Source organism: Anomalospiza imberbis, chromosome 3 (assembly GCF_031753505.1).
Source record: "Anomalospiza imberbis isolate Cuckoo-Finch-1a 21T00152 chromosome 3, ASM3175350v1, whole genome shotgun sequence".
NCBI classification, from domain to species: Eukaryota; Metazoa; Chordata; class Aves; order Passeriformes; family Viduidae; genus Anomalospiza; species Anomalospiza imberbis.
The window spans coordinates 82,841,827-82,865,464 of NC_089683.1; the positions used below are offsets into that span (position 1 = coordinate 82,841,827).

General features: G+C 43.5%; 1 protein-coding gene across 1 annotated transcript; it reads right to left on the reverse strand.

Moving 5' to 3' along the window:
- Positions 1-309: 309 nt before the first annotated feature.
- MRPS18A (mitochondrial ribosomal protein S18A) lies at positions 310-22,584 on the reverse strand. The gene is made up of 6 exons (XM_068185430.1): positions 22,431-22,584; positions 22,227-22,258; positions 18,696-18,800; positions 10,571-10,694; positions 9,733-9,799; positions 310-1,110 (listed from the first exon to the last, which is right to left on the reverse strand). The coding sequence occupies exons 1-6, from the start codon at positions 22,528-22,530 to the stop codon at positions 966-968; spliced, it is 573 nt and encodes a 190-aa protein (XP_068041531.1). The 5' UTR covers positions 22,531-22,584; the 3' UTR covers positions 310-965.
- Positions 22,585-23,638: the final 1,054 nt, after the last annotated feature.

A 23,638-nucleotide genomic window follows, 5' to 3' on the forward strand; every position in this document is an offset into this window, starting at 1 on the left:
TTCCTGTCCATGTTGATGGTATTAGCAGATGACTCTGATAAAAGCAATACAAGGTTAACTGGCATAGTAGTACTTAAAAATTTTGTATTGATTTGTAGCCCCCCAAAAAATACCGAAGAAATGGAGCCAAAACAATAATGACCATGATAAATTTAATGAGCCTTTCATACCAGGCCCACAATTACCAATGATCAGTAAGTGGAAGATCTGTATGTGTACTACACAGGGAAAGAAATGGTGCCACCTTTTAGTTACAGGATGGATAATCAGTTCCAAACTATCCCAGGAAGCAATCATATCACTGACATAGAAGATTTATGAAAAATTTATTTGCCAGGGGAAAAAAGAACAGGCAGTCATCAAGGATGTCAACACTGTGTATTTGCCAGATTCAGGAGTGAAGCACAAGCCAGGCATTCTTAAGGGGACATGTAAGACACACACCTGTTTGCCGCTGCCACAGGTGTTCTGCTGAAAATTATGGATAGTACAGATGATAATAATAAAAAAAATAATTTCAGTAGTCAGTAATAATTTCTGTTACTGCTGAGAAAATACAGTGCTGCAGAGAAATTTTTCTTCCATCTGTGTCACAGCTACAAAAGCCCAAATGAGGCAAATCTGAGTTGAAACACACATTAATGGGGAAACACCCCACTGCTGGGAAGAGAAGTAAACATCCTTTTCCAAACCCATTTGTGGAACATAAAGAAGCAAAAGCCTACAGAGCCTTTCTGGCTTTGAGGTAGAAGTCTTTGACCCTTGCTTTCATCAAATCATCCTGCACACTGAACTTTGCTTTGATGGCTCTTGTATTCTCCTAGAGGAAAAGATCACAGCTGGACACAATATAGAGTACTAAAGACAATTTTGGAGTAAGAAAATTGGAGATATTGACAAACTTGAAAAAAAACCCAGCAGAACAGTGGACAACATGTGCTTACTGACTATGCTAGTTCTGGCCACTAGTGGTTTAAACAGAGAGGCTTTTGTGTATATTTGATATTATCCTTCAGCAAAGGGTGTCCAACTGGAAAGGGCTTTTTGCACCACTTAGGGCCCCTCTTCCAAATGGGCTTTGCAGATCTGATGGACCAGCGGGTCAGGTACCTGTCAAAACAACACAAACACATTTCAGTTTGAGACTGATCATTGAGAAAATGTTCCAGCTGAAGTAGAACCAGAGCACTATAGCCTTTGCTTCCCTAACATGCCTCTTTATAAAAGGAATAACCATGAGCAGAGCTCCCTCAATTCAGAAGGGATCAACGGAAAGGAATTTTTGTTTGTTTTGGAATTTCTAAACCCATCTCTCTACTGAACCAACTGGCACCTGCTTGACTTCCAGTTTCACAAAACAAATCAGGTGTAGTCTCCAGGCTGCTGGCAAGTTGTCCACCTGCAGCTAAACTGGAGTGCCAAATCCCTTCATCGCAACTAAGTCCAAGACTGACTGCATCCAGCCTCTAGGGGAAGTGTTATTTCAACAGCTGGTCTCAATAAGGTAAACTAATTACAAAGGCTAAATTCTGTGAGAAAGCTTCTAAATACGAATAAATTTACTTTGGGAGGATAATTAGTTATTACTTCTGCATGCAATGGGTTTCTGGCCTAGTCTTGTATTTTTAAACCTCCATATTTGCTCTAGTGTTTTCTGTACAATACTATTAGAGGTTGCTAGTGCAGGAAGTCAGCACCTACAGTGTAAGAGGTATTAAAATGGAATTATCATTACAACTACAAATCTCTGTGAAGAGCAGAGTCTGGCAAATATCCTCTGCTTTTTACCATTTGAAGTTTTGGACTTGGCTTTGCAAACACGCAGGGGATTTCAGATCCAGAATCAGTTACTGGAAATCTTACCCTGTGGCTGGGTGGCCTGGAGTTTTGTTAGGCTTTAAATCTTTTGCTACCAGTAGAGAGGGGAATAGAGGTCCTTAGAGAAAGAGCAGTCTTTTCAGACAATAAAGATCCAAAGTAAAACCTTAGCATAATCTGCACAAACAATGCCCCAACAAATTAGAAATTGGAACAGACTGATAAACTTTGTCCAGCGATGTTTGCACACCTCTGCTGAGTAATCCCGTGGTCTTAATGTAACCTCAATCACTCATCCTCCCCACAAAAAGCTTTGTTACCTTTTATTTACATCGTGCAAATTTGAGATATGAAGAACTTTGGACAGAGACATTTGTTTGAAGGCATTTGGCACATTCCTGAGAACTACAAAGAAAGCCTGCTATACCAGGCAGCTACAGACTGCAAAACAGCAGCCCATTTAGCACTTTTCTTCCTCAGTACTCCCTAACAGCACAAACTGAAAAATGAATCACATGTGGAGCTTTCTGCCTCTGAAATCAAGCCACTTTCAAAATACTTTGCTTTGAGGAGATTATGACAGTTAAAACACCTAGAAGCACCAGCAGGAGGGGTCTGGGTGACGACACATAGCAAGATCCAGCCACTTGTTTTCCTATATGTGCATTAAACTCATCCCTTCTGACCTGTAATGCTATGCTAGTGCATTAGTGGAATCCCTTACATAAGAGCCTCGGGACAGGAAGTAGGAGAGACCTTCCTGTATCTAATTTCACATGCAAGGGGAGTTCAGAGAGACCAAATGCAGGTCCCCAGTTTGGAATCTGGCAAAGGACCATGGCAAGGCAGCTCCTCTGGGAGAAGCTGTAGAGGAATTAGATGAGCACCTGGGCTAGGTCCTCCTTTTCATATTCCCCTTGCTGCAAGGGGGGTGCTGTAGCACAAATTTTGGTATTGCAAGACTACACTTACAGAAAAGGAGGGAAAAAATCCCAAATTGTTTTAATGCATGAATGTGCCAAGTGCAATTCTGGTCACGTGTCCACATGATTACGGGAAAGTGCTCCTGTGATAATAAATGATTTCACTGGGAGAGTAGTGAATGTGTGAATGTGAGATACACATCAATGTTGTATGCAGCTTTAGACAGACAGTGGCTTTTTAAGAAATCCCTCTGTTTCTGTGTGGGGGCTGGAAGTGCACACCCCAATTCTGCATAGGAAGGAGGATTTAGTAATGGCCTGGTTTTAAAGCTTTTGTTATTTCTCTTTTGAGCAGGTCTAATCCAGCCCTCTGGTCCAGGCTTTTGGCTTCCTTTGGGGACTGCAGGCTGGGGCTTTTCATTGTTAGCTGAAACAGACATTTGGACGCTTTCCCTTCCTGGAGCACATTTGCTTTTAGGGCTTTTAATACTTGCTTTGTCCCAAACTCAAACTTGTCCTATTTTGTTTGCTGCCTCTTTTTTTTTTTTTTTTTTTTTTTTTTTTTTTTTTTTTTTTCACCTTGATTCAGCAGTGCAAAAGCCTGATGCCTGGGAGCAGTCAGTCTACAAATTTCCTTCTTCCTCTTTCACTAACTCCATTTCCTACTGATTTCACAGATTTGGGTTTTTTTTTTCTGTGAGTAAAAACAATCCACAAAACTCACAGAGGAGAGCTTCAAAGCTCAGCACACAGGACTTTCCTGCAAACTCTGCCATCCATGTAAGGTAGGCTACACCCTTTTCTCACCAAGTGCCCCTACTTTTCATTGTATCAAATAAAGTTTATCTTGGGGAGTTTTTATCATCACCTACAAACACACACTGGCAGAGTGTTTGAATTTTCTCAAGTAGCTGAAGGTTGTCAAGACAGACTCTTCAGGTGGATGCCAAATACGGCTGGTCCACAGTGTCCTAATCTGTCACTTCAGTGTGCAGAGCTCCCACTCTAGGCAAATGGGGACATAACTGCCAGTCTTGGGAATTGTGACTCACCTCAGGGCTCTGCTTGCCCCCTTGACTATGGTAGGGTCCTGAGCAAGAACAAGAATTCCTAGACTCCAAGTGCACAAATGAGTAATTTATGCAAAAATAAAAAAGTGATAGGAACCCTGGTGGGATTTCCCTGATGGGAAATAGCAAGATACAATCAGGATGGAAGCAACGGTGGTTAATTGACCTGTAATCATTTTAATAGCCTAAAATCTCTGTAGCATGTGGAAGTCTGTTTTCATGGATTCTATTCAGTGGGCAGGCCCTCCCACTTGGAGACCTAGGAGTAGGCACAAGGCTTTCATGTGCAGGATAAGGGAAATGGGAAAACCACATATACAGCTCAAGGAAAGGCCATGTTGGTACAGTTCAAGTCTGAACTTCTGAACCCTCACTGAATTTTTTCAATATGGCTTTTGTTTGGATTAAGAGCAGAAGGCAGAGGGCTACAGACTGCAGGAAGCACTCGATCAAAGTGCTGGCGAGACTGCCTCCTCCCTGCCACATCCCTTCCCATGACACCTCTTGGCTTTGCTCACCTGCAGCCCCTCTGGCTCTTTGCTTTTGAATACACATGCTATGCACAACACAGTTCCCATGCAGATGAGAGGAACCACATGCTGCTGGAGCGAAATGCTGATAGTAGGGAAACCAGATTCTGCTCCCAGGGACTAGAGGTGTCCACAGAGCCTGAGAACTTTGTAATTCTTGAGGAATTTGTAGGGAGCCTCCTTCTTGCTTAACACAGAACAATTCCAGTTCAGGTGATGGAGGTGGGATTGACTTGGATATTATCTGTGCCAAGTTATGCTCTTCCAGTAAGAAGCTGGAAATGGAGTGGCAGCTGAGAACTCAAAATCAAGTACTCCATAATCTTACAGCACCTCTTGCTGACAGACCCCAGTCAGAGAACCTGTGATATCCCCTAGTCCTTTTGGATAGGGAACAACTTCACAGTGTTGTGTTTTAATCAATACTTTGGACCTGCCAGAAGAACATGAGTGCTATATTCATATTAAAAGAGCATCTAGATGCTGGCTTGAATTCAGAGACTGTTCTAGATAGACTATTAGTCGACATTTTCCATGCAAAAACTTCCATGCTGAAAAGAAAACTGCTGACCTATTCAGGTTTCCATTACTGAAAGGAAGATGTTTGACCTACAGCTGAGCTTAACTGTTTCCCAAATGGTTCTGGTGTGTGGTGGCTTGCACACACATGACTCTGGAGTATGGGAACAGTCTGTCACCCTACACAATGCTGGTGAAATCCCTTAGAACTTCCTCAGCCTCGCATGCTAGTGAAAATATTTTGTTGCTGCAGCACTTAAGTGAAACATGCCAGGCTGGAGCATGAACAAATGCAGAAATAACAGCAGGAACTTTTGAAAGGGAGAATACAGGCTGAGGATGAGGGAACAATCCTTGGCTGCATGACAAATTTGCTTGTGGAATGATCCCCTGGAAAGAGTGAAAGCCCCAGACTGGGCCAAACATGAGGAAAATGAACTGTAGGGAGTAATTCTGCATTGACAGGGTAATCTTCATTTGTTTTCAATGTCCAACTTCTGCAGACAAATGATACGTTAGAGTAGGTGAGGACATGAGACTCAAGAGTTCATGGATGATGTAGGTTACTCCCATGACCATTTCTTCAAAAGAACCATAGCTAGTAAAGCAGTTAAGTGGTAACATTCATGAGCTATCACTGTCAAAAACAAATCAGGCAGAAAGCAAAAAGGCAAAGAACTGAATTCTAAGAAATGAGAAATATCATAGCAAGTCTCACCTGGACAGTGTCTCAACTGCAGGGGATCAAAGAGGGAGATTTGGAATGCTCCCCAGTTGAATTCTGACCACAAGGTGTTCTTATATATCTCCTACCACCCTCAACTTAGCTGACCACAGAGCTTAGCATTTCACTTTCATCTTACGCCTTCTTCTGCAGTTCCCAATCTTCTCCTCTGTGTTACATTACAGCATGGATGAATGTTCCATACTATGCTAGACAGCTGTATAACCAAATACAAGGCAGGATTTGCCTGTCAGATATTCTCAAAGCATTCTGCTCTTCTTGAATTCCAGTAGTGGAAACAGGATAAGGAGATGGAGTGGGTAGAGGAAGGCCAGCTGCCAAATGACCCAGTGCAAAGCAGGGAAATCCTTATCTCTTTGCAGAGAAATCTGGGACATGTAGAAGGGAATGTCCAAAGTTTGTACAATTGAGATAGAACAACCAGTTCAGAAAACAGAAAAGGAATTCTGCTTTTTGGAAAACACCATTGAATAAGCCACAGAAGAGCACCTCTTCTGAGAGGCAGAGGGGTTTTGCATGATAAATCCACACTTCACAACACTAAATCAATGGCATGTCAGCACCCCTGACCCTTGTTAAAACAAGGCAGTTTGCTGATAGTTCCATATGGTGGCATGATACCTTTTAATCCCAGCTAGGTGATAGCCAGTGCATGCCAGACTCTTTGGATTTGAAGCAGGCTCACTTTAATCAGGGTGACAGTGACATGGGCCAAACATTCTGGCCAAGACAGCCACAACTGCAATAAAAATATAGCTGAGGAACAGCTTTTTTTTAGTACTTTCAAAAGTATACATTAATGCAGCTCCTCAGCTCTTTATATACTTCCTTAGTACATTTGCCCAGGAGCTGTAGAGTTCCTCCTGTGTAGCTGGCCTGTACATTGTCTAAGGGACACATCAGTTTTTCATCAGGCTCATTTATCCCTCTTTTGGCAACAAATGAAGCTGCACTCAAAAATACTGACACAGCCTTGGAAGAAGCCTGGCCACAGGGAGCACCGACCAGAACTTTGCACGACAGGAAAAAAAATGAAAGGGATTGCTCATCCAAATGAAGTAATCTGCCTTCAGCCTTCAGCCAGGCCAGAGTTGCTGCTCCGAGTCTACATGCAGTAATTCAATGCTCAGGTCTGTATCATGGCAGAGGCACTGGGCTCTGAGTCCCAATTGACACTGAAGTGATGAATCTCCTTCAGTCTCAGGTAGTGTGAGTGGAATCAGTCCCTAAGGCTATCTTAGGCTTTAGTCCTGTCATTCTAGCAGCTGATGGTGTAGTATGTCAAGAGCTCTACCACGAGCAAAACATTCTTCACCTCAGTGTAAGATGGCAGGCAGTTCCCAGACACTACAAATTCCCACAGAAGTGTGTGAGGTAACATCTAGAGCAAACAGTACTTCTCAGAAGCCCCTCCTTTACAAAAGTGAAAACTTTCTCCATTCAGAGTATAGAGATAGACAACAGATTGCTTACACTATCTGTGTTTCTGTCTTAGAAAAGCTTTAACAAGGGACCCAAACATATTATGAGGCATCTCAGTTTCTCCCTGTTGACATTCCCAGGGCCATAGCATAAGTGCAGAAAGGCACTGCTACCTCTCACCTAAGCAGAGTGGTGAAGATGGCCAGAACAGCCAATACAGTGATCTCAAAAAGAGATGAAGCTCAAAGATTTGGAAAATACATCACTTAACTGTGTAATGCACTGCCTGCTATAATAGGCTCTCTTTAGATCCTGTTTATTTCTTCTTGAACTGGCAGTTAAAAATCCAGTAGACAAACACAATGAAGGAACAAGCTAAGTCAGGTGAATAGCCCTGATATTACATGTCTAAAGGATGATGCAGACATGTTCTGATGGCACCCAACAAGGTATCTTGTTTGACTCCAAAGTTCAAGCCCTTTTTCTCCCCTGTCAGTTCACTTGCATTTGGCAGCACCACAGACTGAGTGCTTCCCAAGTTACTGCAGACTTACAGGAAGCTTTGGGAACAAGTACAGAGGCAAAGACAAGGTAAGCTTGGACAAGTCATTTATGTGGGAAACTTCTGATAAGAGCTCTGGCTTCATTCCCAAAATAAGTACCAGCTAAATGACTTCAGTCATTCAGCATGTGGGTGCACTTCAGGCTAAAGGAAGGAAGCAATTTGTAACTCCTGCCTTATGCCATGCCAGCTACTGCTCCAGAGAGCAACGAGGGAAGTACAGGTGGGGGGGTCACATGGTCAAAATTCTTACAAAATGGCCAAGATTTTCCAAGGCTCCAACACACAGAGCTCTCCCCTTCCAACAGGCTGATAAGACAGTATCATGAGGGACCAGGAGAACACTCCTGAAGTACTCTTGCACTTTATCCTAGCTCTTTGGATAGTGTCAGCCCCACCACCAAAACTTTCAATCCCATTTCTTGATCTTATTCTCTTGTCTCCACTCAGACCCCAAAGTCTGCCTACTTCAATGCTACTGCAGATCATCAGCAAACAGCTCTGCTCTCTTTTTCTAGACTGCTTCCACTGGGCCTGCTACATTTCCTCTTTGGGAAGAGAAAAACAAGCGTAGTGTAGGGAGCGGCTAGCGATGCAGTAATCTCCAACTTAATTAATTTAGAGGAGTAGCACACCTACTTGCATGCAGAATTTATCCGGAGGTATTCATTCTTTGCTCTTACTAAAGGTGTATAGAACAATTTGTAAGAGTCAGGGCATTAGATCTGGAGTCCTGGTGTGATTCCAGCAAGATACTGCATACACCATTTCCAGTCTCAACCTGCTACTCAGGGTTGCAATGTGAATGCTAACAAGATAATATGCTCCACCCCACAGCTGCCAGATAAGACACAGGTACAAAAGAATCCTCAAGACTTGTAAGACACAAGGAAAAAGGTATTACAGTTGAAGTATCTGATGGCTACAGGGCTACATCAAACGTAGAGTCCTCTAATCTGACCCTCACTGATATCTATTATGCAGCCTGCCAGCATTTCCAGAAGCCTCTCTCAAATCTCCACTGTAGAGCCAGACCTGAAATGCAGGAGTCTCCAGCTATCCTCAGCCTTGCAGTCTAAGCTCTCCCAGCGACAGCCCCATGGCCTCCGGTAACCCCACGGTTTGCTAATGCGAGGTTCGTACACTGCTCTGACATCCCCATGGAAACAAAGTGTGAGGTTATAAACAGGGGATTAGCACCTCCAAGCGCCCAACACAGAGCAGAAGGCGGCTGCAGGCTTTCCCTTTGCCCACCAAAGGCCAGGGGCCATTCTGGTTGGGGAGGAGGAAGAGCAGGCAGAGGGCGAATTACTGACTGGAGGAAACTGGGATGGGGCGGAAGGTAATGGGCCTGCGATGGGCCCCTGCTGGCTGCTCAGCCCACCCTCCTCACTGCTGGTATCACTGCCTGGGCACCCTCCTGCTGTTGGGGGCTAAAACAGCTAAGAGAGAAGGGACTGCTCAGCCTGGAGAAAAGAAGGTTCAGTGAGGTCTTACCAATGTTCCTAAGTACCTGTAGGGAGGGTGTAAAGAAGAGAGGTTGGGCTCTCCCCAGTCACTGGTGCTCAGTGACAGGACAAGAGGCAATGAGCACAAATTAAAAAAGAAATTCTGTCTGAATGTAAGAAACACTGTCTTGGATGAGGCTGGTTCTCTGGAACAAGCTGCTTCAGAAGAATCTGGGGAAGGTCTATCCTAGGATATAGTCAAAACCTGTCTGGACAGAGTTCTGAGTAAGCTGCTCTAAGTGGCTTGGCTAAAGCAGGGAGCTTGGACTAGACAATCTTCAGAGGCTTCTTCCAACCTCAGCTACTCTGTGGTGCTGTGACTCCATCTGTCGCATCCTCCTGTGACTGCCTTACTGATTGTTAGTGATGAGGAGGTGAGCACAGCTGAGGAAGGGCCGGCAGACTCCAACATGTGTGGCAGTTTTAATCTTGTGTGAATAAATGGTTTATATGAGATACGACTTGTCCTTAAAATAGGACTGCCAAGAGAATATCGTGACAGATCTTCTCCAAAATGCTGAGTACTCTTTATGAACCCTGCTGCCTGAGGAACTTCTCACCCAGTTGTAAGGAACTGCTTTTCCCTTCCAATTTATTCCTGAATAAGAGAAATGTGGAAAGACAAGACTATTCACCTGTTCAGCTTGGGTTTCTTGGGAACGTGCCCTTCAGGAAGTGGAGGCCTGTGGTTTGGCAACAAACCTGAAACAGAAAAATATGTGAGAATATTTTGCGGTGTCTCTTTGCTTCTATTGCATTCAGAAGTCACCTCATTACACCTCATAAGCCAGGCAACAGCACAGCAAAAGCTCAAGTACATTAGAAAGGGTATTTTATCTTCGGTCACTGCTGAACCTACACCCTAGCCAGAGAAGCTGGGAAGTTGTGCTGGGTATAAGGAGGAAATGTACACCAACGACACTGTCACTTGGGCTCATCACAGAGGCTTTTACAAAGGACACAGGGCACTGGTGTCCAATCAGATTCCATCTCCAGTATGGAAAATCTGACTGTTAAAATTCTCAGTCCAGTTAACTTGGATACAACTCAGGTACCAGGCATAAAGATCAGCACAATACTCTTGACTGTGTCAACCTGGGTCCCACTCCCAGGGAAAAGTAAAAAAGTCATCACATGGCAGATGGCAGAGTTGTATGTTACTGATGGGGTAGGTCAAGCTTAGGTGAATCATGTAATTTCAGAAGCAGGTGTTTAATCATTAGTTACTGGAGACTGGGCCACTTCCTAGATCTTTCTGCAACACTTGTCTCATCTACAGCAATAAATGTCTGCTGTCAAGGCAGGAGTCAGGACAGAGAAAGCAGAACTGTCCCAGCACTTGGACCGTAACGAGTTTGCTGGGTGACTGAACAATGACATCTCACTGATCTATACCAACTGGGCAGGAGACCCCTCTCAAGGGGTTCAGTAGGCACCTTACAGTCAGGGGTGATCTCTGGCAGAGTTATGTACCTGCACGGTGAGCCATCTGCACACAGACAGCAACCTTCTTGTGCTCCTCCAAGCAGAGGCCTGTGACCCTTCGTGGCAGCATCCCTCCGTCTGAACGGATAAACTGACTCAGCAGCAAGACATCCTGAGGGAGAGAGAAGGGCAAAACCATCAGTGCCCCAGCTACCTCCACTGCTGTGACTGCAGGTGTTGTGCTGAGCCTTGTGTTGTGTACAGAACCCAAAACAATGTGAAACAAACAAAGATTCCTCCCTGCGCATTTTGTCTGCAGCTTGGCAACAAGTGGCTTTTGCTTGCTGTCACTGCCTGCCAGTTTAGCTTAGTAAGGTCACTCAGATGGTTTGAGTCTTCCCCTGACTTCACTAGTGTAAACACATGACATCAGCTGCAATCCCTGCTCCTTCACTGTTTCACTACTTGCTCCAAGACTCTTGCTAAGATAATGTGTCCTAGGTACTCAGAGTTGCACAAGACCTACAGATGGATATTGTTTACACAACTTGAAATGACATCACAGCTGCTGTCCTAAAGTTCACAGATATGTTAGATCACCTCTGACTCCCTCCTTGCTCCCTCAGAGCAGGACTGTTTTCTGCTATCTACTCCTCAAACTTTTATCTAGTTTCCCATGGTGGAGCTTCCCTCAGGTCTCTCTGGAGGGGTGGAGAGCAGGGAAATGGTCCAAGCTGTTGCATGAGGAAGCTTTATGTGCTGATGAATAAGGACTAATAGAATAAATTGCTGCACTCAGTCCTTCAACTGTGTGTGCATTAGGTGGGGCTGTGACAGTCATGGTGGATGAAAGGAGCACTTGAAGCATGCTGAGGGCTTGTCTGTGATTCAAGAACCATTTAGACTACACTGCTGTTGACCTTTACAATTAAAAACCCTAGAAATGTAAAGCAGCCTTTTTAATAAAAACAAAATTAAAGGGATCTCTAGGATCAGATAGTATCACAGGGCTGGAATGACAAATTTTTAAAGACATCAGCAACAGCTGTTGCACAAGTGTCCCATTAACTATACACAGTACAACAGCCCAGGATTCAGATCCATGCTCTCCATTTCCACACACGACACCAGTGCAAAGATACCCCTCAGACCAATATAAGCAGGCATTCCTGACATCCCGACATCAACATAAGTTGGCCCAAATGGCCTCCAGAGACTTCCCACTTGTTTTTTCCCCTTCAACAGACTTGTTGCTGGTTGAGAGCTTACTTCTTCATGGGTGTTCTAAATATGTTCCTAGTAGAGGCAGCAGGACCATGCAGAGGCTGCCTGCAGGCGGAGGGGACCAGCCAGCGAGTGTCCGGACAAAGCGAGTTCAAACGAGGCATGGCAGAATTTTGCACCCCTCGGCCAGGGCAACTAGCAAGAACAAAGAGTACTTGTTGCTTTTCATGTTGGGTGATCCTGACTGCCAGTTCACAGATTCACAGACCTGCTCCTACCCCCCGCCCTTGCTGTTCGACAAAGAGCTCCCTGGAGCATTCTTACCTTCATTTACTGGCCTTGCGAAAGCAAATAATCCCGAGTAATATAAAGTGAGTATTCAGAAATCTAGCTAGCTAGAAATTATTCACCCACCCCCACTGCACAAGACCAGCTCAGCTGTCAAGGAGGCTGCTGGAATTTAGGATGCCTTTCTGGTAATGATGGATTCTGACAGATGCTGTCATAGAATCGTAGAATAGTTTGGGTTGGAAGAGCCCTTAAAGATCATTGAGTTCATCCCCTCCCTTGCCCTGCTGGGTACTCTTTGTTTGATGCAGCTCAGGATAGAATTGGGTTTCTAGCCTGTGAGTGTACATTGCTGGGTCATGTCCAGCCTCTCATCCACCAGCATCCTCAAGTCCTTCCCAGGGCTGCTCTCCATCTGTTCATTCCCAGCCTGTCTTGATACCAGGGGCTGCACTGACCCAGGTGCAGCACTCTGCACATGTTCTTGTTAAACTGCATGAATTCCCACAGGCCCACTTCTTGAACTTGTCCAGGTTCCTCTGGATTGCATCCCACCTCTCAGTTGTGACATCTGCAAACCTGACGAAGGTGCACTCAATCCCTTTGTCTATGTCATTAATGAAGGTACTAAATAGAACTGGTCCCAGTAAGGACCCCTGAGGTACACCACTTGTCACTGACGTCTATCAGACTCTGAGCAGTTGACCACTACTCTCTGGATGTGACTATCCAACCAACTCCTTATGCAACTAACAGTCCAGCCATTGAGTCTATCTCCTCCCAATTTAGAAAGATACTGTGAAGCCCATGTCAAAGGCTTTAGAGAAGTCCACATAAATTACATCTGAAGCCCTTTCCTTGTTCACTGATGGGAGTCACTCCATCACCGAAGGCCACTGGGTTCATTAAGCAGGACTTGCCCTTGGTGAAGCCTTGTTGGCTGTATGAAATCTTCCTGTCGTCCATGTATCTTAGCACAGCTTCTAGGGGGATGTTCTGTGATCTTCCTAGGCACAGAGGTGAGGCTGATAAGTCAGTAGTTCTTAAGTTCCTCCTTTCTACCCTTTTTAAAAATGGATTCCAGTCACCTGGGACAAAATGCTGGTTACAAGCATTATAGACAAAATGTTGAGGGTTTTTATTTGTTTGGGTGTTTTGTGGTTTGTTTTTGTCCTTCCCACCCCCCCCCCACCCCCAATCAATACCGACCTCACTAATATCATCATGACACGCAGTTTCCCTCCTCCCAGAACTGGCTTTCTTTCTGCATCCACTTGTCTACAGTGAACACGTTCAGACTGATTTTCAGATCCAGCTCCTTTGAAAACATGGCATGTCATGTAGGCCCACTGACATTTAGACACTGACTATACTATCTCACTGATACAAAATTACTTATCAGGCACCCTACAGAATGATGCTGTATCCAAAGAACAAGAAAAGCCTAGCTGAGCAACTAACTGCAGGCTCCTGGGAGGCCAACCGTGATTAAAGGGAAGCAGAGTATCCCTCAGCCCAGCTAAAACATGGCCCTGCCAACGAGAACAGTAACCAGGGCACCAGATGGTGCCAGCTGCACTAGTAGGAACTGGATGGAGGCCAACTGGATGGAGGTCCAAAGGCATTGACTTTTGACCGGTCCTGAAATACGCTAGATTGGATTCAGAAAAACAGAGCAGGACTCCATCCTCCTTTTTCCTCTTTAGCTGTCTGCATCTTCAAATCACCAACAGCTCAATCGCCATTTAGCACATAACACTAACACTTCTCCCAAGTGAAAAAGGATTGTTCAGCTTCAAGTGCCTAGAAAGATAAAAACTTACAAGACTTTGCTACTAGCCTGTTGCATTACTCTGTGGAGAAGAGGAAGAAGAGAGCTGATGGCAAATTGGAGACAGTTTCAGTCTTTGCAGCCATGAAAGCCTAAGTAAGCCACACACTTTTGTGAAGGGTGTGTGTGTGGTCCAAGAGATGTCTCATATTACCACCACACCTCATGGAATCACAGGCCTGTTATCAAGTGTTTCCATGCAAAGGGGGGTGGTGGGAAGCAAATGGCGATAATATTTTTTTTTCCCCCATGGGGAAAAAAAAATTAAAAGAATCTGTTCTCTGTTATCATCTCTGACCAACAGTGTCACCAACTGACCAACACCCTGGTGTGGCAGTCATTTCTTGACTGAAATCATCAGTCATGTCCCAGCTGCTACAGCTCCAAATCACAGTCACACTGCTTGGCTTAAAATGCTGCACACTTGACCAAAGGATTTTCCATTTCTGAAGATTCCCCACAGTTAACAGGCCAGGTGCCTCTCCCAGAGTATTCACACAGATGTATCTTACCACTGGGACAAATCAGACAGGTACAGCCAACTTCATGGGGCAGCTGTGGAGGGAAGTGAACAAGTACATGGAGCGGTCAAATTAAAAAATATGTCTGGCAAGTTCTCATGGTGCCGTCATGTTCCATGAAATTCACATTTTGTGCTAGCGGACAGCCAAGCCTGTAACCACTGATTTGCTTTAATCACTGGACAGCTCCCATGAGGCTGGACCCAGATTCCCACCCCTGTAATCTGCAGCATTTGATGAAAACAACTTGGACTGAATTAATCTAGGGCTAATAGGCAAAGCTTGCAGTTTGGTTTCCCCTAACTGTTGCCAAAGCAAGATGACATATTTACTGCCTTCTCAAACTAATGATGTTTGAAGTGGATAAGGGGAGGAAATGAAAAACAAGCTTAGCCTCCACTTCTAAAAGGGCTGGACAAACTTGCTAGATGGAGCACTATATACTGCAGATTCTTGTGAATAGATGGTAACCAAAATGCACAGGCACCTGCATTTTAATGTCTGCAGACACTTTGAAAAGCTGGATCCTTGACTGACACATGATTCATTAAAACTTTCATTTACCACAAGAACAGTTCTATCTGTGCAGCCAAATTACTACTGGGCTGTATCAGACAAGTCTGCCAGTCATTATTTCCAGTTATACAAGAATCTAGTTTTTCCTTTCTCCCTTACTCCTGGGAGTTGTACACCACTCTCCACGCATTTTGTAAAAGAATTGCAGATTTCAATCCAGTTGCCTCCATACAATGACCAAAATAATTTTTTTATCTCCAATGGATATGAAAAAAAATCAACTGAGATCTCAGTTTCACTGGACAGACCACATGCAGACCACAAATGGTGGGAATTTATATACTAAGCTCTGTTATCTTGAGCCACAGCAGAGGATCAGGATTGAACTGGGAAAGACAACTGCAGCCCTCTACACTACAGCTGAGGCAGGTTGGAATCATGACCTGCTAGTGCTCACAATGCCTGTTCAATTGATTAATGACTTTGGAGACACTGGTCCCCCAGTTCTCTGACAGCCAGAGTAACTCATTATGCCACTACTTTAGACTGTGCTAGTTGCACATGACAAAAGGAAAGTCCTGTGAGGTCATATTACTCAACTCCCTCAGGGGCTAATTCAACACTTCCCTTTTCATAGTGCCTCATTCAGTCCAATTACAAGCGTCCCAAGCAAAAAAGCTCACACTTTCCTTTCTGTGCAACTGACTGATCTCAGCTTATCAATCTCAAAGGAACCACCATTTATTCCAATCTCTCACCAAGCTCATCTTTTGGGTTATGCTGTATGAACTAGGCTATATCTTTAATAAAAATAGCTGCTCTCAATTTACAGACAATTAGGACAATTAACCATCACTGAGAAAAATGTCCCACTGTTTAATTGCTCACAGAGTTAAATGCCTGCACTTCTCTACTTCAGCATCTCAAGATTCTGCTGCTCGTGACAGCTGCTGCAGAGAATAAAACAGCAGAGAGTACTTTAGTGCAGAAAAGGGAGATTTTTATTCACCTTTTTATTTACTTTAGTACAGAAAAGGGAGATTTTAACATTTGAAAATCCTGAAAATATGTGACTAGTACAAAGCATTCAAAAACATAAGGGACAAGTAGAGAAATGGTCTACTCCAGAACTCAGATTTCTCCTAGTTCTAATCAGCCCCACAGAGGGATGCTTCTAAATATGAGGTGTATAAATATATACACACTAGATGCACATGCATTCAAAATCTATGTGACAGCTGAGATGGACACATTCGTAGACTGTCTCTCAGCACCACAATTTCTTAGCAATCATCTTAGCAATGATTATCAAGACCAGCTACAGAATCTCTCTTCACATTTAGTTTTCTCTTGTCTCCTTAATGCACAGTATAAATCAGGATCTAAGAATCAAAGTGAAGTGTGGAAGAAAACTTATAACTTAGTTCACCCTACAAACACATGTAAAAATCTATGTTGCACACTATCTGTTGTGACCAATTTCTAATCCTGGAACTCAAACTCTACAGGATCATATTGTCTGAAACTTCTTTGGTTCTTCATGGCATTATCTCTCCAGATAGTCAGTGGAGTCTTCTACCACACATGGCAGCAGGAACTGAATCTATGTAAGTCTACATATAAATTTCCAAGATGTAATCCACTGCCATAACTTATTTCATCCCTGAACATCAGATTATAGTTTCTCAAGGGCTGTTAATATGTGACTCATGGAATGCTTTCTGTAAATCTCTAGAATTACTGAGTTTAGTGATGCTGTTTACTTCTTGCATTTAAAAGTCACGTAAAATGATACGAAGCTTGAAGTATTTTCCAGAGTAAGTAACAAGTTGGTTTTGATCACTACACAATTCAGCAACCATGAAAAAGAACTGCAAGGAATCTCTGGATTCGAACACGGGCAACACAAAACAGACATGATCCAGTTTCATAGTACTTTACACAGCTTAATGGTATTTGTCATTTAACCTAATTTATTATGAGCTGCAAACTCATTGTATATCCAGGTTTCTCATGTTATTGAGAAACCAAGACAGGAAACACTAAATACTCCCCTTCCCCCAATTTATTTCACTGTTTAATATTGCACCCAGCCTGAGTAAGAATCACTGACAACATTAGATTCTAAATGCCTCCATTTCTGCAACACAGGCTTTGAAAGACACTAAACGTATTTCATTTACACCTCACATCTGTTATTTCACCTGTCTGGAGTAATTGCAAGTATTTTGTCTGGTACTATTGCCATATTCGTATTATTCATAATTCATCAGTCTTAATTAGTCCTATCCAACAGGTTATTTGCTTTTACTCCTAGCTGACACCTTTTATTTGGAATTTGCAACATTATTTCACCTGTCTGGAGTAATTGCAAGTATTTTGTCTGGTACTATTGCCACATTCGTATTATTCATAATTCATCAGTCTTAATTAGTCCTATCCAACAGGTTATTTGCTTTTACTCCTAGCTGACACCTTTTATTTGGAATTTGCAACATTTTATTTACCAATCGGTAATCATCAGCATCATTCTCCTTCCTCTCTTATCTACTTAGTATGTCACTTGCAGTTTTCAAACCATTTGGTGATTCCCTAGGATTATTTTTTATGCTTTAAAAAAATCCTGTGAGTGAAGTAATGTATTTGTTAGCTAATTCCTTCAAGAACTTGAGGCAACATGCAATACAGGACTGCTGGTCTGTACCTAATTCAATGCTTAAGTTATTTGCATATTTGTTTTTTCCTGTTGTTTTACATTTGCAGATTGCCACCAATATACAGATACTAAAACATGTGTGCACTAGGACTACACACAAACAGCACAGTCATTTTGCAACCAAAGTGGCTTTCAGTCCCCTTCTCCTCTCAACAATGGACTTTCTCACAAACATTTCTTTTTCTCCAATGTATTTGTATCCCCCTCTCTAATCCTATTGACATTAGCTTATTCTGAATTTTCTGTTGCCTTATCTTAGTATCAGCATGTTCCTGTCTGTTTTTCTTCTTTTCCAATTCCAGTGCTGGGTTTTGAGTAGGCAAGGGGGTAATTTAGTCCTTTTGTAAACTCTGTGTCTGAGTGACCTCTTGTAAAGTTACATTCTGCATTTGCTATATCATGTTTCTTATTCTGAAGTGTTCGTGACTGCTGTGCTTTTGTTTTAAAGCACTACACGATTTCCTTCCCATGTTTTAGGTTTAGTGTTAGTTATCCCCTCATTAGTTAATAAACTTCTCATTAGCATTTCCTACAAAATGCTTGAATAAAACCTGTTTTTTCTTTTGCAAGGTAAGTAAAAATGTATGCTCCTTCATTCTCATGAAGAGTTTTAAAAGCTGTATGAAACAGTTACTAACTTAGTGAACAGTGACAAATGAGAAATCATAGTGCTTGAAGTCATGTAATTGACCTAGTCAAGTCTTCTGGCCTCTCTGGAGCTAGGCCTGTATCCACTGACTAAATGTTACATTCCAGTTTGATTCTCTGCAAAGTGCAATGGCGAAACACAGCTGGGCACAGAAGAGCTATATGGCCTTTTCCAGATCAGATGGCCATGTGAGTAATTCCAAATCTTCTATTTGATACAAGCTCATCCTTTTTCCCGGGAATACCATCAGCTAAGGCAGACAATTACTGTGTAGGTGGCTCTTGCTGCACCCAAGAGAAGCAGAGCTGGAGTTAAGCATCTTTACTACACCCAGGAAAACGCAAGAGGGACAGTTTGTGGGGTTTGTTGATCTGAGAACAATACTTGTCTAGTGATAAGGGTTGGGGGAACTCCCTCATTAAACTTACCACATAATCGTACTTATGCTTCAGGTTCCAGCGGCAGATGGGACACTGGCCAGAGGGGTTTGGAGGAGGTGGTGCTTCAGCATCCTCTATAATTCTCCCTTCAATCTAGGAAACAATTCAGAGCATGTAATGATCAGGCACAGTTTACAGCTCTACCTGCACCTGTGACTCAAGGAATACTTTTCATCGAGTCCACAGTACTGTATTGACCAGTTCTGTGAGGATGTAAGGGGGACAGTATCTGCATCATTCAACTCACTTTTATAGAGATGTAACAAGCTTTTTGGTAGGCTTATGCCACAGACTACAGGGAGAAGGAAAAATTCAAAGCGCATAGAAAACCCTTTGGCAAATTCTTGTGTATGTTTTTCTAAATGTAAACTAGTTGACAATCAGTGTGCAGTTCTCATAGTCACCTGAATTCCACTTATTGCAGTACTCTTTTAAAACACCATGCCTTGAAAGTGGAGAGGCCCTTTAGCCAAAAGCTTTAAAATAACTTTTTTTCTGGGTATATGAGAATATCACAGAATAGCAGATGCATGTTATAGCTGAAAACATAAAGGGGCTTGCCAGATTATAAATCACCAGCAGGGAAAACTCTGAGCAAAATTTAAATCTAAGAAAGGATAATTAGGAAATGTCTGTGTGGCTTAAGATTTATTTTATAATACTGATATTTCATACAGTTTAATTCTCTGAAGAATTTTTTCACAAGATTATAAAATTATCTTTTCTACATCACTATAAAGTGGTGGCATTTAATACTCAAATTTTCTCACAAGTAACATGCAGAGAGATGTACGAGGTGTGTAAAGGAAGAACTTAACAAATTTGTTTCCTAATTGTTGATGTGTTAGAAATACAAAGTCTATCTACATGTGCACTTGTCTTTTTTTCTTTTTTGAGGACTTACGAAGGAAACAAGAGCTATCTCAAGTTGCACCCAAATGAACAGAAGACACAATAAAACTGAGCTATTTTTTTCTCCAGGATATTTTGGAGTTTCCTCTGGTCAAATTAAGATTAAAAGCAGATTCTGAACACCAACTGTCTGCCTCAAAGAGCGCAAGCACTAGAGTTTGAAAAGAAAACCTGGATGGAATGCAAGATTACTTTTAAGAAAACATCAGGTTCTGTGCCTAAAAACCTGGGAAGAGAAAAGCATGACCTTTCCTGAAAGTGTGCACTGGAAACTGGCATCCAGCTGAACTCACAGAACTATTTCATATGCCAGATTTCTGCCTTTATGATGATAAAATAGAAACAGGTAAGTTACTTGTAGTTTAAGCATCTCAGTACCTCAGACAGAATTGTCAATTTTTAAGTAAGATTCCTTCCCCCACAAGTACAACAGCCAGTTTTACAAAAACAAATACTTAAGTATGAATATAAGATGTAGACCAGTACCTAATTTTCTATTAATTAGTAAAGTTATTGTCAGGGAAGCCGGTGTATCTAGTCTTGATTCTTGCTAGTCTGGCTTCAGACGACTGTATTATGGCTATAATTCCATCTTCAAAATAAAGATTCAGAATGCTACATCAACATTAATTTTTCTTGAGATAAATTTCAGTGCACAAGTTGTGTCAATGATTTTCCAACTGCTGAGGACTTCTGTACCGTTAATACACTCAGTTGCTATTTTTCTGTTAAACACCTAAGAGGGAGTGTAGGGGCTTTATATTCTCAGTATGCTGATGAAATCTGTATTTCTCTGGGATTAACTGGTTCACATCAAATACTTCCATCAATACTGACTGAAAACAAGGACACAGAAAGATGAACAGGGAAATATGGATTCAAGGAAGACTGATGTAGAATTGGCAGGATAAATGGAGTGACCAATGGATACATTGAGAAACATATCAGCACTTTAGTTTGTCAATTTACACCATTTTTGGACAACATTTTTCTCATCTAGGGGCACTGATGGATTCCAGACTGATGCTAGGATATTATACAGGATATATATCCAGGAAGATTTCTTTTCATAAAGGGCTCTGCTAATGTAATGCTTACTTTTTCTACTTCAAGCCCGAGTTCATGTTTTGGACTTTTGAGAATATAATTTACATCCTCTTTGAAACTGAATGAATGCAAACTACAGCAATCCACAGAGTGTGTTTTGTTGCTCTGCATACCCCCCACTTGTTTTGGTTAAAACAACCTCAGGTCACACTTGCAAGCTCTTCAGGTTTCTGGGCAAAGATTAGTAATTTGGCACTTGGAGGCAAGAAATAGATATTTTCCATCATTCCTACTGTCACACCTTAAACTTATTTTTTGTTGACAGTCTTATGACATCTTGCTAACTGCCATATATTTTAGATATGTAATATCAAATAGAGTAAGTTATCTGCTCCATGCAGGTTTCAGACGTGACAAGGTCTGCTAACAAAAATACAACAAAACTTTCAACAAAATATATTTCTGGCAAAAATACTTAAGAGTTCCAAAGGCATGAACAAGCAAGTTTTTTCTGTTTCATTAGCAAGCAAAATAGTCCATCCCCTTCTTATTATTTATGTATCTATAGATTAACATTTAAGTGCACTCTCTTCTAGCTATTCCCAAATTCCTCCTTAACTCTCCTCATCATATCCATGTTGTCTCTCTTCAGACAAGGCATATAGTGCTACTGCCATATGCAATGTGAGCAGAATAATGCAATCTCCTTTCCCCTTCAGTAATTTCAGTGCTTCTAAAAAATGACAATTCCCTTGATAAATGTATAAAATATTAAATGGTGCTAACTACACAAAGTTCTAATTCTACAGCTTTAATCTTTTCCTTCCTGCCTTAAACTGTAGCTAAAAAGATGCTCTTCTTTATCAGTTACTTCAGAACTTCTGTTTCATTTTCAGGAGCAGTTTTCCTTTAGTATTTAAGGTCTTCCTTTGAAAACACCCCTTTCACTTAAATTTTTATTTTACCGTGTGTGTTATAAGATGGAAGCCTTATATCACCTGAAGTCAGTATGGCACATGCTGCGGTTAACAAACCCAACACAGATCAAAGGCATGAGATGTGTGTGGCATGTAAGCGGTACAGACACGTCCTGCAACGCCACATCGCACTGCCAGCTCAGGATGAAGTGACAAAGCCACTGGCAATCCTCCCTAGAGCCTGTCCACACTCAAGACAATGCCAAATGGCACCAGTTTAGGAAATGAACTGAAGAATGGCCTCTACTGTTTTAGATCCTGAATGCCTCTGGTCAGGGATTCCAACTTTAGCCAGGCTGCAGCGAGGGGTTTGGTGCTCATGAGTGGCTCTGACTGGAGCTGTCACCAGCAACAGCGTGATGATCCTGTCTCTTTCAGCAGCCAAACCCTCCACTGCTTACCTGCACTCGCAGCAAATCCCCGCCTTGGCTCTGCCTTCACACCCTGAGAGGTCCTTCAAGCAGAAAATCGTCCCCTTTTTTCCTTTACTTGTTGTGGGGTAGGGCACGGGCACACACACGGCTGAAGGAGACAGAAGCCACGGCAGAGACAGCTACCAAGGAAAAGTGGTGCAGGGACTTACTGTGGTCGTGTTGCCTTCGGTCACCTCCACGACTGCAAAAGAAAAAAGATACGGGAAGCCACAATGAGACTCATGCAGCCTGAAAGAAGCAGCATTTGGGAGGGGGCGGGAGAAGAGGGCAAATTACAGCGACCGCAACCATCTCTGAAGGACAGCGGCGAGGCAACGGGGCCCGGGGCCGTGCAGAGCCCCCTGAGGACTCACCGTGGCGGAGGGCTCGGGCCGGCGGCGCGGCCCAGCCGCTCCCCAGGAGCCCGGAGAAGATCCGCTGCAGCCCCCCGCGCAGCAGCCTGGGCGCCGCCATCTTGCCGGGGCCGGCGCTGCCGTCACGCCGCTTCCGCCGGCGGGGGGCGGCGCTGCCGCCGCCATTTCGGAGCACGGCCCGCCCGCCCCGGCGCCCGAGGGGCAGAGCTGGGGGAAGAGGGGGCGGCCTTTGCTCTGCTCAGTGTCTTCTCCGCGGGCTGGTCCTTCTCGTTGTTTTCGTTTGTTTCTTTTAAATTTGTTGTGGTTGGTACTAGGCTTGAGTTTTCCTGGTTTTTTATTTTTTCTTTGTTTGTTTGTTTGGTTTGGTTGGTTGGTTGGTTGGTTGTTTGGGGGCTTGGGTGTTTTGGCGGTCGTATCAGCTTGGGACCACAGCATCGCAGATTCTGCTAGGTTGGAAAAGACCTCTGAGGTCATCGAGTCCAGCCCATGACTGACGCCACCATGGGAACCAGACAATGGGAGTGCCACCTCCAGTCTTTCCTTGAACACCTTCAGGGATGGTGACTCCACCACCTCCCCGGATAGCACATTCCAATGTCGAATCACCCTTTCTAGAGAGGAATTCCTCCAGCTGTCCAACCTGAACCTCCACAGCGCAGCCTGAGGTTGTGTTCTCTTGTCCTGGCAGTGCTTGCCGGGGGGAAGAGGCCGATCCCTGCCCGGCTACGACCTCCTTCTGGGAATTGTAGAGAGCGATAAGGTCACCCCTGAGCCTCCTCCAGCCTACACACCCTCAGCTCCCTTAGCCATTCCTTACAGAACTTGTGCTCCAGACCCTTCACCAGCTCCGTTGCCCTTCTCTGCTCCCTCTCCAGCACCTCAATGTCCTCCTTGCAATGTGAGGCCCAGAACTGGACACAGCACTCAAGGTGTGGCCTCACCAGTGCTGAGTACAGCGGGAAAATCACTGCCCTGGTCCTGCTCGCCACTCGCTGGTAGAGGCCAGGATGCCATCAGCCTCCTTCGCCACCTGGACACACACTGGCTCATGTTTAGGAGGATGGAGGTAAATCTAGTGGTATTAATTCCTTTGTGTTGTGGAAGCCTGAGCTACACTCCTGCCACAGCTCCTGAATCTCCTAGCTCTCCAGTGAGGGAAGGCTGAGAGGTGGTTTCACTTCAACTATATGGCTCCTCTGTTTGGATGG